The sequence below is a fragment of the Oryzias latipes genome, chromosome 14, assembly GCF_002234675.1.
Source record: "Oryzias latipes chromosome 14, ASM223467v1".
NCBI classification, from domain to species: domain Eukaryota; kingdom Metazoa; phylum Chordata; class Actinopteri; order Beloniformes; family Adrianichthyidae; genus Oryzias; species Oryzias latipes.
In genome coordinates this window covers 3,388,462-3,405,619 of record NC_019872.2, presented here as the reverse complement: position 1 = coordinate 3,405,619, position 17,158 = coordinate 3,388,462, and the positions used below count along the sequence as shown (strand labels likewise).

Here is a 17,158-nt window from a genome sequence, read left to right as displayed (position 1 = left end):
TTATCTTCATGATGGCAATTCTGTGTTTTAAGACACTTGATTCATTAGAACAACTTTGAGTTGTTCAAAGTTTCTGTTAAGGATGCAAAAGTTCAGAGTTTGTTACCATAAAATCCTTCTTGTCGGGCTGGAAAAGGGCACATGATCATCATGATCTGTCCACAGTTTTATTTAGTTAAGACGAGACAGAATTTACTTTTATTTAAAAACAAGAAGAAAAGAGAGAATGTTATTGGAGAAATCAGCTGCAGAGACAGACAGAATTAACCCATCAGCTCCAGTGTTTATATTCTGTCGACTACCATAACTTTTCAACCGTTTACGCAATTAATGTAATTCCAGCAGATTCTGGAACAGAGAAAGGCAGCTTTGCGCTGATATGCAACACTTTACATTTGTAATCTGTTGCATATTGGTGGACTGCAGATATACAAAGCTGCTTTTCTTCCCGTCAGAATCAGCTGATTCACATTAATCGCATAACGGTTAAAGAGTAGTGGTAGGTGAAAGAGCGTGTGTTGTTTAGGCGTCAACGCCAGCATCTCTGGTGTTAAAGGGTTGAGACAGAAACTAGCTTGAAACCAAACTGGTCACATCAAGATCAGAGCAAAACTCAAAGGTCTCAAGTCCAGATGACAATTCTGTCTGAATGCTGCAGCTCATTTGATACCGAGGAGAAAGGAGAAAGGAACAGAGAAAAACCGGCTAGTCCCAATTGTCCTCCATCGTGTTGTGGTGCCAGAGGCTACTGAAGATTTTGGGGAAAAGTCAAGTATTTTCTCCCGCTTTGGCTCAGTAAGACGGTCTCTCCGTTCTTCACCTCATCCGTCACCAGGTCGAGGACGCACTCAGCGACCTCAGATGGACTGAAACAAAACAGAAAACAACGGTTTTATGAGAATATAACCAGAAACCTTTAAGCAACAGAGGTGAAGTACAGACTTCTGTGCTGATTTTGAAGGAATTTGAACCCAGGACTGTTCTGCTACTGCAGTGGATGTGATGAATTACCACCACACAACTTTTTGGTCAACATCTAGATGTCTCCTCAGTAGACCTTTGAGCTGATCTAAACAGATTCCTGAGGTGATGGTAAAAATATATATTTTTTCCCCATTCAATAAAGTATTTTCTTGGGAATGAAGGGGCAAATGAACCAAAAAGCAACCAGAAGAAAATGCTCTTGAAGAGATTAATGAAAGGATCAGGTAAAGACCTACTCCAAAGCTCGCTCTGCCGATTTCTGCAGGGCACCAAGCAGGTGGGAGAACTGTCCAAAGTTTTGAGAAACTGAGGAGAAGAAGTCTGTTTGGACCCGGACAGGGCAGACAACGTTGAAGCGGATTCCATATTCCGACGCTCTGGAGGCCGCCTGGTCGAAAAAAAAGAGAAAAATGTATTAATAGTCACATGATTTTATATAATTTTTTATTTGCGAAGAGGAAGGGACATCTATACTTACTGCCATTGCTCGTGTAAAGGCGACCACTCCATGCTTGGTGGCTGAATAAGCAGGACAGCTTGGGAGGGGGTCAAGACCTTGAGGGCATAAATCTTTTATCCAAATCAGAGTCAGATTTGAGAGATTAGTCAGTTTTATTGTCCTAAAACAGACATGTCAGAGGAACTCAGTACCTGCCACAGATGATGTGTTGACCACGACCCCTCCCTGACCGCCGCTGAGCTTGTTCATGTGTTCCAGAGCTGCATAGGTCATCCGAATAACACCTCCCTGCATAAAGAAACATGCAAATACATAGCTATTTTGTGAAGTATTGTGTTTTTTCTTAGAAATAATGCATTTGATTTAAAAAAAAATCCCTACAAGGTTTATGGAGATGGTTTTCTCCCAGTCGCCTTCTCTCAGGATTCCAGCATTGTTGCATAAAATGTTGATGGATCCAAAGGTATCTATGGTGCTTTGGAGCGCAGCTTGAAAAGCAAAAAAGAGTTAGTTTTAGACCATTTTCCTGTGCTTGTAACTGCAGCTCTGCACACACCAAAACCTTGTAGTTCACTGACCTTTTATGTCCTCGTCTGACTCAACGCTGCACTTCATAAACAAAGATCTCTCCTCTCCAAACTGCTGGTCAAGGCCGTTCTTCAACCTCTTCCCTGTGGGTTCATCAACATCAAGCAGGACTACCTGTACAGGTAAAGGTTGATGAGTAACCTGCAACCTGAACGTCTTCATGTCTTTATGATCTTTTACAGCCACATGACCAGCTCAGTGGCCCTGAAGCTGGAAGGTTGTGAGTTTTGATTCACGGTTGAGTCGATACTAGTAGATACTAAACCCCCCCTTGAACCCATTGGGGGGTTAAACCACCAAGTGGTTCCCGACCGCGGTGTTCTCTGCAGCTGACCGCTCCCCTAAGGGATGGGTCAAATGCAGAGAACAAGTTGGCGTGTGACAACTAATGAGATTTTAACTTTGAAAGATCTCCTTCACTTCAGGCTTTTTAAATAAGAACAAGAAACTACTAATATATTGTGAATGTTTCTTCTAAACTAGAATAGTTTTCATGCAAAAAAAGAGTAAAAGTTTTTAATAATAAAAACACATTTTACCTTTGCGCCATTTTGAAGAAATATCTCTGCGATGGCTTTTCCAATCCCCTTTGCCGCTCCCGTCACCACGGCCACTTTCCCGCCTAAACTCATCTCTGGAAGCTTCAGACAGTGAAGAAGTCTGGCTGGCTGTGAATACTATCTAAAAATGAGATGAATAAAGTCCTCAGTGGGAGGGTTATAACGCATCATGGTAATCAGAGAACCTGCCTTTTATTGGGTGTGGTGAGAGTGGGAGGCAACTCTTTGATTTCCTGTTTGGATCTTGAGTGGATAAAGAGGGAGTAGGTGGAGTCAGATCAGGTGGACAAGTTATCATGTGGCTAACGTAACCCTTGTGCTATCCTGGGCACTTTACCATTGGGAGTTGGGTCATCTAGACCCACTAGACAGTGCTCTGAACCTTTTTTCTTCAATGATTTGTGATCTTCACTGGTGTCCATGGATTACATGTAATCTTTCCACCTTTATCCACCTTTGCCATGGTAGGGAGAACACGTCAATGTAAGGGTGGGGTCATCTAAGATAGCACAAGGGTTAAACTCCATCATCAGAACCCACTGTGTCCCTTTGGGGTCACGGGGCTGCTGGAGCCAACCCAGCTACTATTTGGTGAAGGCAGGGGACACCCTGAAGAAGTCACCAGTCCGTTGTAGGGTCACACACTCACACCCACATCTAGGGGATATTTAGAGTCACCAATTAGCCCATGAACCATGCATTTGAACATGCAAACTCCACACAGAAAGGTCCAAGCTGGAGTTTGAACCATGACTTCTCTCTGTGGTGAGAGTGCTAACCACTGCACCACAGTGCAGTTCTAGCTGAGTTTAAAAGGGAATAAAATGTTTTCTAACTAAGAACGTGTCGACCCCATTAAATGTATTACGTGGTTGCACAGACTTTTATGTAGCCCTGCAGGAGGTTCTTCTCCTGTTGGCAGGAAGACCAGGAGACCCTGGAAGAATTTTCTCTCGCCCCAATTGGCCTCATGACTTCTGTTGAGGAGTACACAGCGATCGGTGTCAGAGGATCCTGCTAAAAACAAAGCAGGTCAGCCAACTGCTGTAGTTAAAAGGATTCCAGCAGGAGGGGGAATGGAACCTCTATAAGTCACGCTCACTAGCTGAAATAAAAAAAGTTGGCTGAAGGTGACTGGTTATCCTGAGGCTGGGCCTCCTGGAGCGCAAACTAACCCCACAGCCTGGACAACTCTCAACTGGAACCCTTACTTGCATTCATATGATTTGAATTCATTAACTTATTTCTGGCTCTTCTCTCTTGGATAATTCTGCAGGAAGATTTCGGCTTTATAGGTTTGTTTCTCTACCTCAGTGCGACTTTCTTGATTTCTTGTTAAACTATACAACACATTACAAAATAGAAACATGTCTCTGTCTGATGTGAATCTGCATCTGCCTTACAGCTTGTGGCTCTAAACTGGTTAAATCTCTGCTGGTAGATCTGAGAATTAAAGTTTCCTTAAGATAAATCACGGTTTTAATAATTTCCTGTTCTGTTTTACGTCTGTGGACTGTTTTGGTTTTCTCGCTTGTTTAAACTGTGAGAACTTAAATCAACCTTTTTTTGCTTTTGAGGAGCTGTTTAGATGAAGTTTGAAGGACAGAACACTTCTTTATGGGCTCTTTAGCAAATAGTAGATAAAAAGAAATAAATATTACTCAGTAGAAAATGGTCAAAATAGCTCAGATTTTCTAATACAAACAAAACATTGAAAAACATTAAAATCACAAAATATTCAAGAGTTATATTTTTGGAAGTCTTTGAAAAACTTCACCAACTAGCTGTTTTTCAAATAAGAAATTAATTAGATAAGCTAATTTTCTTTTATTATTCACTACTAAGATGGTTCCTTTTTTTCTAACCAGGATTTTTAAAAACATTTTAGTTGTAGTGGCGCCATCCTGCCACTAGTTGAAGGTGTGGTGCACCAGCAGCAACTCCTCATCTAAATTTAAGCACCAGAGGGGGGGGGTCATAAACAAAGTTACAGGATTGCTTTGATATTTTCATATTTACAAACGTGAACACAAAACTAAGTGCTAATACAACCCTTAACATCATCCAAAATCCCTTTTTTGTGTGTCTGGTGTTTGTGTCCACGATGGAAGCAAAGTAATGATAGAAAATGATAATTAAAAATCCACTTTAAAAAATGAAAATTGAATAAAAGGCAGACACAAACAGTCTCCGCAACCCTTGTGCTATCCTAGGCACTTTACCATTGGGAGTTGGGTCATCTAGACCCACTAGACAGAGCTCTGAACCTTTTTTCTTCAATGATTTGTGATCTTCACTGGTGTCCATGGATTACATGAAATCTTTCCACCTTTATCCACCTTTGTCATGGTAGGGAGAACACGTCAATGTAAGGGGGGGGTCATAGGATAACACAAGGGTTAATTCTAATGAATTCATTAAAAAAAATTGGTTTCCCTCATTTTGTATGACAACCATGCAAAAATCTAGTCTGTAATAACTCAGTAGGGGTGGGATTACATACATTCGCTACTTTCGTCTCCTTTTCAAGCAATAAATCAAACTTGACTTTAGTTAATACTCACTATGAATCTAATGTGACCCAAATGAGTATCGTATGCATCACTGCAAAAATATCTGTTTATGATTGTGAGACAATGATTTTCTTCCTACATTTATGTTAATTCTTCTTTATGTTTTTTTTTAATTAATGCATTTCATTATTTCTATAATAAGTTTGATATGTCCAAGTAATTTTGTTGTATTGCGTACAATCATTGCTTTATAAAAAAAACATAAATCAAATCAAACATTCGGCCATGCAGTCTGTTGGTCTATTAAGATTAATAAAATATGGTAATACTGACATGTATTTATTTTTTAACAATCTTAAGTGAAACTCTGACATATTTTCAGTTTCAATTCCTAGTTTTTTGGGCTGCAGTCACATTTCCCCACACTGCTTTGGTCCAGAAGCTGTTCAACTTGCCTCTTGCTGCCACTGAAAATCCATTTTTCTCCTTTAACCCTTGCGCTATCTTTGATGACCCCCCCCCCCCCCTACATTGACGTGTTCTCCCTACCATGACAAAGGTGGATAAAGGTGGAAAGATTTCATGTAATCCATGGACACCAGTGAGGTTCACAAATCATTGAAGAAAAAAGGTTCAGAGCACTGTCTAGTGGGTCTAGATGACCCAACTCCCAATGTTAAAGTGTCAAAGCTCTCCTCCACCTCCTGCTGGGCTTGGAAGGCATCCTTGTTTGGATCTGGACCTCCTTCCAGAGTCTTGATATTTGAAATCCATATAACTTTCAATGTTTCATTGTTGAAATAAATCTCATTTTCATTCCTTTTAGATCTCTCCTTATGGCAGCAACCTTTAAAGGGATCATTCTTTGCTTCCAATGTGGATAAATTTCAACAAAATGTTTTTGTTTTTTTTACAAAAACCAACCATATTAAAGTTCTGGACTCTCTGGATGTTAAACTCAACGACCTTCTGCATGTAATGCAGATGTGAAAGTTAAAATCAACCCAACTGAACAAACAGTTTACTCCTCTCTCTGAAAATGGGTCAAATATCTGAGAGAAGAAACATCAGTTCCGACTTATAGTTTATCTATTTATCGTTATAGTTTATTCTCACACATCAAAAACAGGGAATGGCTGCCGATCAGGCGCTGTGTGAACATTTAGAAGGACTTTGGTCCAATAAATGTAATTGAAAATGGGGAAATATTTCCAAATGAGGTTTGGTCTGAAATGTTGCCATCTCATTTTTGTGCCAAAGCATCAGTTTTACTGAGAACTGAACCCAAAACTTCAAGCAGATATGGCAGACATGCTTGTTAAGACACCACAGATCCACATTTCCACTGGCATTTTGTTTGGTCTGGTAGCAAAGAATCATGGGACGGGACAGAGTGAGCCCACAGAACCTTATAAAAAGTATTTTCATATGTGGAGGTCGGCTGGAGGTGAAATGACTCCGGATGCAGGCATCTTATGTGACATAAATGTGACCATACGTAATTCTGAGATCACTTTGATCAGATTGCTAATCAAAAAGTTCTACCTTTGATTGTGACCTAAACATTTAACAGCAAAAACTTTATTGATCTCTCTTCATGACTTTCAACAAACAGAGACTTTGCCTTTAGATGCGATTAGAAAACATTTGAAATGAATAGAAGACCACAGGGATTTTCAGGGAGATTTATCTCCTGAAAAACTCATTTTAATAAAGTCAGACTGGCTGTTTCTCCTTGGCAGGAGCAGCTAGAAAACAGCGGGGAAAGTCATGTATTTCTTCCCACTGTGGTCCACCACCAGCACCTCTCCGTTCTTCACCTCCTCGGTCACCAGCTCCAGAACACACTGAGCCACGTCTGACGGCCTGAAGTTAGAAAATCAGAAGAATTAAGAGATAAAGACATAAAACGTACATTTACATCGGTTTAGTGAAAGAATCTGCCTCAATGATTTTATCAGAGACCCCCGCCGATGTAAACTGGTGTTTATGACACGTTCTTGTTCCGCTTTTCTCACAGTGGAACAGATTTATAAAAGAAAAAAAACTCAAAATTGCACCTCATTTTTTTTTACTAAAACTGTTGTGAATCAAGAGCAGACAAAAAAATTTAAAAAGCTGTTTAAAAAATATCTTATAAGTGACGTAGAAAATACGCTGGGAGGGGTACAAGCTCCAGTCCATTCTGATCATCCACTGTCAGACAAATAGATCCATGAACGTCTTTGTTTTCCTCGTCTGAGCTGGAATCTGGATCTAAACTGTACGGATGGATAGATACAAGACTGATCCCCCTTTTTAAAGCATTGCTAATGTTAGGTTGGGGGTGTGAGGGGCTGTAAGCTAGCGGGAGTGTGTAAACAGAGAGCTCTCAGCAACGCAGAAGGAAAGGGGTTGAGTTGCTCCACACCAATGGTCCCGCCCACAACCTATGGGGGGAATTTCTGATGAACTGCTGCCACTTTGCAGAAAGAAAACGACACAGGTTTTCTGATTTTGGCTAAAAACTGTATCATCGTATTAAAACGATCACTGGGAACACTTTGAAAATAGATTAAAAGATATTCAGAGAGGGTCTTTAACACTAAGAGCAAAAAGTAAATTGTTTTGAACAGATGATTTGTGCCATAGTTGACTTATAATCTGCAAAAAGTGAAGCCTCCATGGATGCACATCAGCAGGCAGCAGCTGACAAAAACCTCACAAGAACTTCTTTACAGGCATCCACGTCTTGTCAGCAGCATTTGAATAGACCTGAATAGACAAACATTTCTTCAGAGTCAAACCCTGCTCTGGTTTGCCGTGGAAAAACTACTGGGTGATATTTTAAAAGCAAAAAAATCCCCTTCAATCAGTGCATTCTGTTAAAACAGAACAGCTGGCAGAGAAAGTGAAAAGTTCTGAACACTTGTAAAGCCAAGCGTTTGACAAAAGGGGTCGTCAAATTCCCACAATGCTCAGAGGAGGTGGCGTGTGCAGCAGGGGGAGAACCTCAGGGCATCTGCAGAGAGCTCAAAGAATGAAACTTTCCCACCAAATATGACGGATCGTGGTTTTCTCACCGCCGGGGAGGAAAATGATACAAGTCTTGCCTTGTGTGAACCGGCCTCTTTTGCCTGAGCTTTTGGTATAAAACGCTGATCCTTCAAGGCTACACAACAGAGCAAGGAAAGCAGACAGCGGCATTGAAGATGCAGCCAATAATCTACTTTTTAAATGCTTTTCTGCAACATGTACTTTCATTTGCTGAAGCCTAAGTTAGCAGCAGATTTGTCTCCAGAATGACGTCAGAGGAAAAGTTTTATGTGTTTCTCTTTGCTTCAGCTGTGCTGTTCAATCTTTGTTTAGCATGTTTGTCAAAAGAGAGTCAATAAAATGTCAAACTCTCTGGTTTTATGAGCACCACAAAGACAGCAAAGGAGGTTGTCTCCAAAACCGTATCAGGTAGCATCTCCAACTGCAGTTTAAGCGGTTGAATTGTGTACAAATTTCTGCACTCAATAAAACAAAAAGTTTAACTTATCAGTTAAAGGAAATAAAAATATTCTAAATATCTGAAGGTTAATAAATCTACTATGCAACAAATGTTACATTTTTTGGTTCAACAGAACTGTGGAGACACGAATGGATCAAACATTCATCAATGCATCAACTATGTTTTATCATTTTAAGATTTTGTAACACAAGACTTAAACATTTTGTGAAAAAAATGATTTGCTAAGTTTCCACACTAAAATTTACACAAAAAAACAACAAAATTAATACCAGTTTCAAATGAGAAGGAGAATAATGACTCACTGTAGCACCCCGTCTGCTGCAAATTTCTCGAATAAATGAGCAAGGTGAGAAAATGGACCCAAACAGTTTGTAACGGAGGCGAAGAGGTCTGTTTGGACAGCACCGGGGCAAATGGCGTTGAAGCGTATCCCATAATTAGAGGCGGTGGAAGCAGCCTGGCAGAAAAACAGTAACCATTCAGGAAAGAAGAGAAAAAAAACAAAATCAAAAGTTGCATTGTTTAAAAATATGGATTTCAGGAATGGTTTGCTGACTTTTGACCAGACCGTCCGCTTCAAATGCCAAACGGAAAAGCTCATCCGAGATCTAGTGCGGATGTTTTTTATGTAGAGTCAGAAAACATCGTAAAGATCGTAAAAACTTGGGTAGCTACGCGTAAATGCCAGAGTCTTGAACAGGGGAGCCCTAAACGTGCATTTATGCGCGTTTGAATTTTCACTGAAAGTGGCAGCTTGAACGTGCGTTGCCGAGGGCCGTGTGCAAAAACATATGAATACATTCTTACCGCCATGGCTCGAGTAAAGCCGATCACACCGTGCTTAGTGGCCGAATAGACAGGACAACTGGCTAGAGGTCCGAGACCTGTAGAAGAGAGACTTTGGATTGGAACATCTCATCCTCAAAGAGTATTTTTTGGCATTGCTGGATCCTCTTTCTCCAGTTCTATGAAGAACTGGGGTGTGCGTGTCGGGTGGTCTTTACCCCCCACTGAGGCTGTGTTGACCACGACTCCTCCTCGCCCACCAGACTGCTGGCTCATCTTCTCCAGAGCAGCGTAGGTCATCCGGATGACGCCCCCCTGCATCACAGAGGGAATACATGCAGGTCTGCTGATGTACAGAGAGGAACCAGCTGAGGTTTCTTCACACATACATTTAAAAGCGTCACTTTAACTTTTACAAATAAAATCAAGGAGTGTAAACGCACAGATGAACCTCTGCTGCAGAAAAGGCAGAACATGTGTTCTGGCGTCAGTGAAAAACAAGAAATCATGTTCAAAGAAATCATTTTAATCTATTTACCGTATTTTCACGACTATAAGGTGCACCTAAAAGTCTGAGATGTTCTCCATAATGTACGGAGCGCCCTATGGTGCGGTGCGCCTATTGTGTTGTTGTGTGACTTCGGTAAAGAAGATGTAGGAGAGGACAGCATGAGGACGTGAAAGAAGACACCCCCGAATAGTAAAAAGGGCAGGTCTGTGAATGATACAGAACAACATCGTTTTAGCGACCCTGAAAATACAAAGAGACATGCTTATGGAGCACAGTTTCCGTGGAAACAAGGCGAGGTGACCCGATTTGGAAGAGCGACTGGAGCGATGTTTTAACGATCAGAGAACAGCTGGGAGGAGCGTCTCTCCATCACCTTCCACTGAGGGCAGAAACGCTTGCAGAGGAAATGAAAAAAGAACATTTTCATGGCGGTCCGTCTTGGTTCTTTCGTTTTATGAAACGCTGCCATCTTTCCGTCCGAGCGAGAACCACAGTTGCGCAGCGATGCAGCGACTACAATGAAAAGCTGTCCATCTTCCGCTCCTTTTACTAAGTCTTAGTCTTTCACTAAGACTGGGAGGCAGCGCCGGGCGAGTGACGCCACACTTTGTGAATGGATTGTAGAAGATGGGGCTAACGTGTCTGCTAGCACCGTTCTTCAAACTTTCCCAAAAGCCAGCATCATTCATGAGGAGCCGCACGGCAAAGAGACGGACTCTGACGATGACGGAAGGGAAGCTGGCATGTTTGATAGAAATTTAGTCCGGCTGTTCATTCCAGATACAGAAGATGAGGACTTTGATGGATATTTGGATGCTGTTTTATGACTGAAAAAATAACAAATAAATCACAACCAACTAAGTTTTGTTCCTGCTGCCGTTTTAAAACACACACTAGCATGCATGTTTTACCGCCTGCGCCTTAAAACCCGCTGCGCCTCTTGTATGTGTTAAATAAAGAAAAAGCCATAAATGAAACTGCGCCCTATAACCCAGTGCGCCATATGGTTGTGAAAACATGGTAAGCTTATCTAGTAATCATAGATCTATTCTTCCAAAGTCTAGAAATATCTCCAATCTGGGATCAATAATCCTCCAGAATGAGGGACTCATCAGTAATCCAATCCTAAAGTCTTAAATCTTACGAGGTTTACAGACACAGCTCGTTCCCACTGGTCCTCACTCAAGATGCCAGCGTTGTTGCACAGAATGTCCATACATCCAAAAGTGGCCATAGTTGCCTCAAAGGCGGCTGGAAAACAAGAAAAACAGATTTAAAGGCTCCTCACAATTCTCTGCACCTTTAACCTTTGTTTAGCTGATTATGCATAAATCAATTTCCAGAGGCTTTGGACATGTGAGTGCCATCATGCAGTCCCGTGTCAGACAGGAACCTTTTATTAGTTTATTCTGCAAAATTCCAAAGTTTAATATTTAAATCATTTGAAGGTCCCACTAACATTATTCAGCTTAATGAAACCGGCATCTGTCACACAGGTGGTGCGTTTAGCTAAAGTAGAAACAGCATCATCACTCTTGAAATAATAAAATCAAAAACATTTTCTGTTGATTTCAGCTGGTGGGTATAAATAATATTAAGTTAAAGGTTGAGGGTTGGAAACCATCAAAATTCATTCATTTTGCTCACCTTTAATGTCCTCCTCTGACTCAACGTTACATCTGATGAACAAAGTTTTCTCCTCTCCAAACTTCTGATCAAGGACTTTCTTCAAACCCTTCGCTGTGGTTTCATCCACATCCAACAGGACCACCTGCTCAGGTGACCAACGACACAAACGTTTCCACACCATCAAAGCAGCCAAAGCAGTAAAGCCATGGCATTATCTAAACAAGTGAAACAGATTTCTGCAAAGTCTTCTTTGCTTCTGTAACTTCCTCCCTCGTCGGATTCGGGGCACCAGAAGCGCGCAGCAGAATCCAAAAACGCGCACGTTTTACCTTTGCGCCATTCTGCAGAAAGTTCTCCGCTATTGCTTTCCCAATCCCCTTCGCTGCTCCTGTCACCACGGCGACCTTCCCGCCTAGGCTCATCGTGGAGGCTCGGGAGTCTGTGGAGCTGGAGCTCCTCTGCCTGGGATCCAATCTGAAGGTAGACGTCACTGAGCGCGTGCGCAAAATAGAAAAAAAAAAAAGAACCCTCGGAGGAAAGGTGGCGCAGTCCTGGTAGGGGGGCAGCTGATAAGAAGCAGACCTGCAGAGCAGGTTATGGAAATGAAAAAAGCCTGGATCAGTAATTTGGTAATGCGGGTATTTTCCATAACTTTAAACTTATAAAAACGTTAAAATAATAAAATAAAAACATGTCTAAAGTTTATGAGAAAAAGGAAGGGGAAAAATATTTTTAAGATGTGAATTTAATTGGGGTGTATTTTTTGCTACTTTTTGCAGCAATGGCCTTCCTTTTTTTGTTATTGCGGTCTTATTTTTAACTCAATGTATGTTTCCCCCGACTTATTGTTTTCCTGTTTCTCTTTTTTTTTAAAAATATTTTCTCATATATCTTCCACCGTTTTTCGGCACATAACTGTTCTAAAATTTTTCACCAATTTTAACAATTTCACTCAATGTTCAGCTCCTTTAGCTTATTCCTGCTATGACTTTTGGTCCTTCAAATCACTGAACTTCTCGAAATATTCCAGCTTGATTTACTCCGTAGAAACACACAGGGAAGTCTTGGTGCAGAAGGTCGCCGGTTCAAGACCCGGCTCAGACATTTTTCACAAACACATTTTTAGCAGTTTAGCCATTTCTTCAGCAAATTCAGCTTTCATTCAGCAATACAGCATTCTACCCTGCATTTTCTTTTGGAAATGCATTGCAGCCCATTCTAGTTATTATTATTATTTATATTATAATATTGCTTTCTTCAATTAAAATAATTTAATGTGAACATTGCTCATATCAGACAAGCTAGGGCCCTTCCACATTATTTACCTGGATAAATACAGCTTCAGAATTATCGGAAGTTCCAGGAATTTTTGTATTTCGTGGCCGGAAGTGTTCATTAAAATGAATTTTGGGGTGGTACACATTTTATTATTTTACTTTTATTTATATCATAAATTCAGTCTTTTTAGTTACTGTAAAAACACAACTCTACTCTGAAACATGTCAGTCCAGACAAAACATTTGAGGGAAATTAAAGTCCCACCTCAACTGTATTTTTATCTATTATAAAATCAGTCCCAGTTTTTCATTTAAAATGTTTTTGATTATGCTGTTTTTAGCCAAAACAAACAAACAAAAACTTTTGCTCTTTATGACAGAGTTTGTACAATGTGGTAGGAGCTCATCATAAACTCACCTCTGAGTTGTGGGCGGGACCGTTGGTGAAGAAAACTGTTTAGTTGGTGTGGGTCATCGATCATATTAGGTGGGGTGCACATTCAAACACTGAACTCCCAAATCTCCACAGGCATCTTATTTATTTGGATTGAGCTGATGAGTTGTAGATGATTTTGCCTGTAATTAAATGCAGAAACAAATGAATACAATGATACATCATCCATTGTTGGTTGAAGATAATAATAAAACATACGTCTATGATGCATCCACTTAGCTGGACATGGACTGATCTGTGGTTGCATTTGGCTGGGACTGCATCTTCTCCTGGTAGAAGTTGGAGGGGGAAGGGAATGCAATCTGACTGAGTTAAGTAAGTTCCTGGCTGAGTCTCACAGGTGCTCACTTTTGAGCTGATAGTGGGTGTGGCCTGCTGGTGGTGCTGGATGACAACTAGTATTTTCAACAGTTGGTTTGGAAGTAAGCCTCCACTGATGTCCCATCATCCTTTTGTTTACATTCTCTCTTGTTAGTTTACAGTCCTGGCCTTTTCTAGATTATGTTCTGGACACGCAAGTCTTAATTACCGGATTTAACAAACAGTAAGCATGTAATTGGAAATTAATGTCAGGATGTTGAAACTGTAGAGCGTGTCGTATTAAAATGTTAATTCTTCAGATATTAGTTTTATTAAAATTTTACAGTAAAGTTACAGTTTTAAACTCATGAAACAGGCTAGCACTGAGACCGAAAAGTATTTAAAACTGTAAAGTAGTACAAAAAGTAGTAAACAACATTAAAACATGAATAAATTTACCTGAAAACATCTCTCAATTACACAGAATCAACGCACGTTTTAAAAACATCCAACATTGCATAGCTCCAACAGCTGCAGATTTAAAATGTCAGCATCATTTCTATGGAGTATTTTAAACATTAACTACAGTTTGATTAAAAAAATCTGTGTAATCCGTGGAGATTTGTAGTTTTGTAAAGCTGATCATGTGAATTGAATACAAACCAGAAAACTTTATGGAAGGAAATTTATTAAACGAGACAAACAAAACGAAACATGTTCTCTTTTTTTATTATCTTTTTATTTCATGAATTATTTTCATCTATAAATGCCTCCACTCAAGGCGTTTGTAGATCCTTTAATAAAGAAGCTGTTGATCTAGTCGTATTTTTAAGTAATGCTCGATGAACGTGATGCATGATCCGTGCACGTTGGTGCTGCTCACTTGGGATTGTTGGTAAACACGTTGGTCCTGTCATCTTCTTCACTAATGTCTCTGCTCTTTAGTCAAATAAATAAGAAAACAGGTTGGAATCAGAAGTAGTAATTAACACTCAGTGTGTACTTGTGTGTGATTTAGTTTTACCTTGTAAAGGGAGGAGTTTGAATGGAGAGACAGAAAGCATAATTCTCTCCAACTTTTCATCATCTTCCATCTCTAAAGAAGACACTGAAAAGATGGGAAACATCATTACTACCATGTTTCCTAACGTCAGCATGAACACAGTCTGCCACAGACCTGGAGGACTAGAAAAAGGTTTAGGAAGAGGAACTCTGAGTCTGAGCCTCTTTCTTCTTCAGGTACTGCTGGAGCAGGAACGTTTTGCTGCCTGAAACACACTGTTTCCTGAGGATAAATGATGCATATCCATCTTCTCTTTTCTCCCAGACATCCCTCCAGGTCTTCTTAGAATGCACACAAAATCCAACCAGCTGGTTGTCCTCACTACTTGACGGTGGCTCCACTGATCTTTCAGCTGAATAGTTTCTCAGGTCTCTAATTTTGCATATTCCTGCAATACAATGTACATGCATATATGTCATCCATTAAGTCAGGGGTCGGGAACCTATGGCTCGCGAGCCATATATGGCTCTTTTGATGGTCACATGTGGCTCGCAGACAAATCTTTAATTCAAATTTTTTTTCTTCATTAGACCAGTCCTTCTCGTGCGCGATGCGATGGCAGAGGCGCGCAGTAGTAGCGGTGCTTAGAGAGACAAATCTGCGCCAGCACTAGTATAAGTTTAAAATTGTCTATTAATTCACAGAGTTTGTACCACCCGGAAACCTGTGAATTGCCGTGCGTAAAACTGCGCGCTCCCGTCTCTGAGAAAGAGCGCGCAGTTGCGGGGACGGGATGTGTGAGGGAGAAAGCAGAGGGGGGGGCTGAGGTGTTGTGGGGACCGGCAGCAGGTGAATCGCGCAGGGATTGTAAATAGGTAAAACCCACTGCCTGTCACTCACTGCAGCGTGTGAATGTGTGTTTGGCTCCAGGTCCGCATGTGAGCAGTCTGTCTCACATCTACAAAACATTCATACCAACCTAAGATCACGTTTAAAGTCTCAACGCCTGCATGAAGCAGAAACTCACCACGTAAACCAGACTAGACCATCAGCAAAACTACCACGAGAAATACTCATCATTTATTAGAAACAGCATAACAATGTTATTAAAAAGAATCCACAGACTTATTGTACTTTAAAAATGTTGAAATTACATCAAATGCACACATTCACTTGTATTTTAGTTTTAAACATATTGTCGCGGACTGAGTTGGATGGCTGTTGGGCCGCGTTAAAAGTTCTGGAGTTCATGGAACGCATCGATCATGCAGAGATCTGATTGGCCCTCAGTTCTGTCGCTCAGCCTGTTGTTAGGTAGTTTGGACCAATGGGGTTCAGCTATGGGCCGAATAAGGGAAAGGGGAGGGCTGCAGCGGGAGCAGGGGAATATAAAGTTGGGAGACGCGCTCTCGTCTCGTCTCGGCGGGAGAGATTCAGGAGCTGCTGAATTAATTGTACGGCGTTTGTTGTGGTCTGCAGTAACCAGAATTAAGAACCTTAAAAGAGGTTAAGTCTCCGTGCCTCAGTGTGGGAAAGGGACACTACATTATTGTATGGCTCTTTCGAAATTACATTTCAAAATATGTGGCGTTTATGGCTCTCTTGGCCAAAAAGGTTCCCGACCCCTGCATTAAGTGCATAGTAAAATACCGTAACCCCTGTTATGCATAATAATATCATAGAAAAATGTAATGTAGCCCCTGTTCACCTCCACACTCACTACCTTTGGTGAGATGAAAAAGGTTTTGAAAACACACACACACACACACACACACACAGTTTCTAGTTTGAAGACGTTCCTCTCATCCCAGCTGTTATCCTCACCGCTGGACTTTCAGTCCTCAGGTTCAACAATGACGGGAAGAGAAATGTCTTCAAATCGGAAACTTTGTGCTTTTTTTTCTCCACTCACATCAGACTTTAACTTGTTGTGCTCTTGTGTTTTAAAAGCGATCGGGTCCAATCAGGCCGCAAGATTGTTGTGGTTTTTCTTCCTGTAAAATCCTCACCACTAAGACGATGTGGAAACAGCGCCCCCAAAATCTCGCTAGTGGTGGAAAAGTATTTTACATCCGCAGTATTAAGAACTACCATAGAGAATGAATGAGAAAAGTTAAGGTTCGGGCCTGACATAAATACCTGTGACACGGAACAGCCAATCAGATTGCAGCTGCTGTGACACAGGCAGCCAATCAAATTGTAGCTTGTGTAGCGCTGTCCAAGGCGACAAAATCCCTTGGTGGCGAGTTCGAATCTCGGTTAGAGTGAAGTCAGTCAGAAGTTATGGTATAATAAATGTTATTTTTGTTAAGATGAAAGTGGCATTTCATAATTATAGTTTTCTGCTTCAATCTTTGCTTGTGCCAAACAACGGTCATGATCTGTTGCTCATTTCAATTTCAACCATGCTTTATTAAGATATTAACATGTAATAAATAAATAAAGTTCAACCATGTATTTACAATTAAAGGGCATAAGGATTTAAACAAGCAAAAATTAATACAAGTACTTTAAAGGTGTAAAATGAATTGAGGAAGTAGTAAATATGTTTGCTTTTTCTATCAAAACTAAACAATTCAAGAATAAATATGTAAGAG

At 40.7% G+C, this 17,158-nt stretch overlaps 2 protein-coding genes and 1 long non-coding RNA gene across 4 annotated transcripts; all 3 read right to left on the bottom strand.

Moving 5' to 3' along the window:
• Window positions 1-147: 147 nt before the first annotated feature.
• On the bottom strand, window positions 148-2,764 carry LOC111946292 (15-hydroxyprostaglandin dehydrogenase [NAD(+)]-like). Its single transcript, XM_023962548.1, has 7 exons — window positions 2,572-2,764; window positions 2,023-2,146; window positions 1,826-1,932; window positions 1,636-1,732; window positions 1,463-1,539; window positions 1,221-1,372; window positions 148-866 (listed from the first exon to the last, which is right to left on the bottom strand). Exons 1-7 carry the CDS (start codon window positions 2,662-2,664, stop codon window positions 746-748), a joined length of 771 nt encoding a protein of 256 aa, XP_023818316.1. The 5' UTR covers window positions 2,665-2,764; the 3' UTR covers window positions 148-745.
• A 3,887-nt stretch (window positions 2,765-6,651) lies between these two features.
• On the bottom strand, window positions 6,652-12,104 carry LOC101160831 (15-hydroxyprostaglandin dehydrogenase [NAD(+)]). 2 transcript variants are annotated; one of them, XM_023962546.1, is made up of 8 exons: window positions 11,857-12,104; window positions 11,546-11,669; window positions 11,043-11,149; window positions 9,606-9,702; window positions 9,409-9,485; window positions 8,904-9,058; window positions 8,168-8,256; window positions 6,652-6,971 (listed from the first exon to the last, which is right to left on the bottom strand). In XM_023962546.1, exons 1-8 carry the CDS (start codon window positions 11,947-11,949, stop codon window positions 6,934-6,936), a joined length of 780 nt encoding a protein of 259 aa, XP_023818314.1. In that variant the 5' UTR covers window positions 11,950-12,104; the 3' UTR covers window positions 6,652-6,933. The 2 variants fall into 2 exon arrangements, with proteins under 2 accessions (XP_023818314.1, XP_023818315.1); XM_023962547.1 differs by lacking the exon at window positions 8,168-8,256.
• Window positions 12,105-14,281: 2,177 nt separating this feature from the next.
• LOC110016359 lies at window positions 14,282-16,557 on the bottom strand. The gene is made up of 4 exons (XR_002291634.2): window positions 16,386-16,557; window positions 14,736-15,009; window positions 14,583-14,666; window positions 14,282-14,497 (listed from the first exon to the last, which is right to left on the bottom strand). It is a non-coding gene; the product is annotated as an uncharacterized LOC110016359 (long non-coding RNA).
• Window positions 16,558-17,158: the final 601 nt, after the last annotated feature.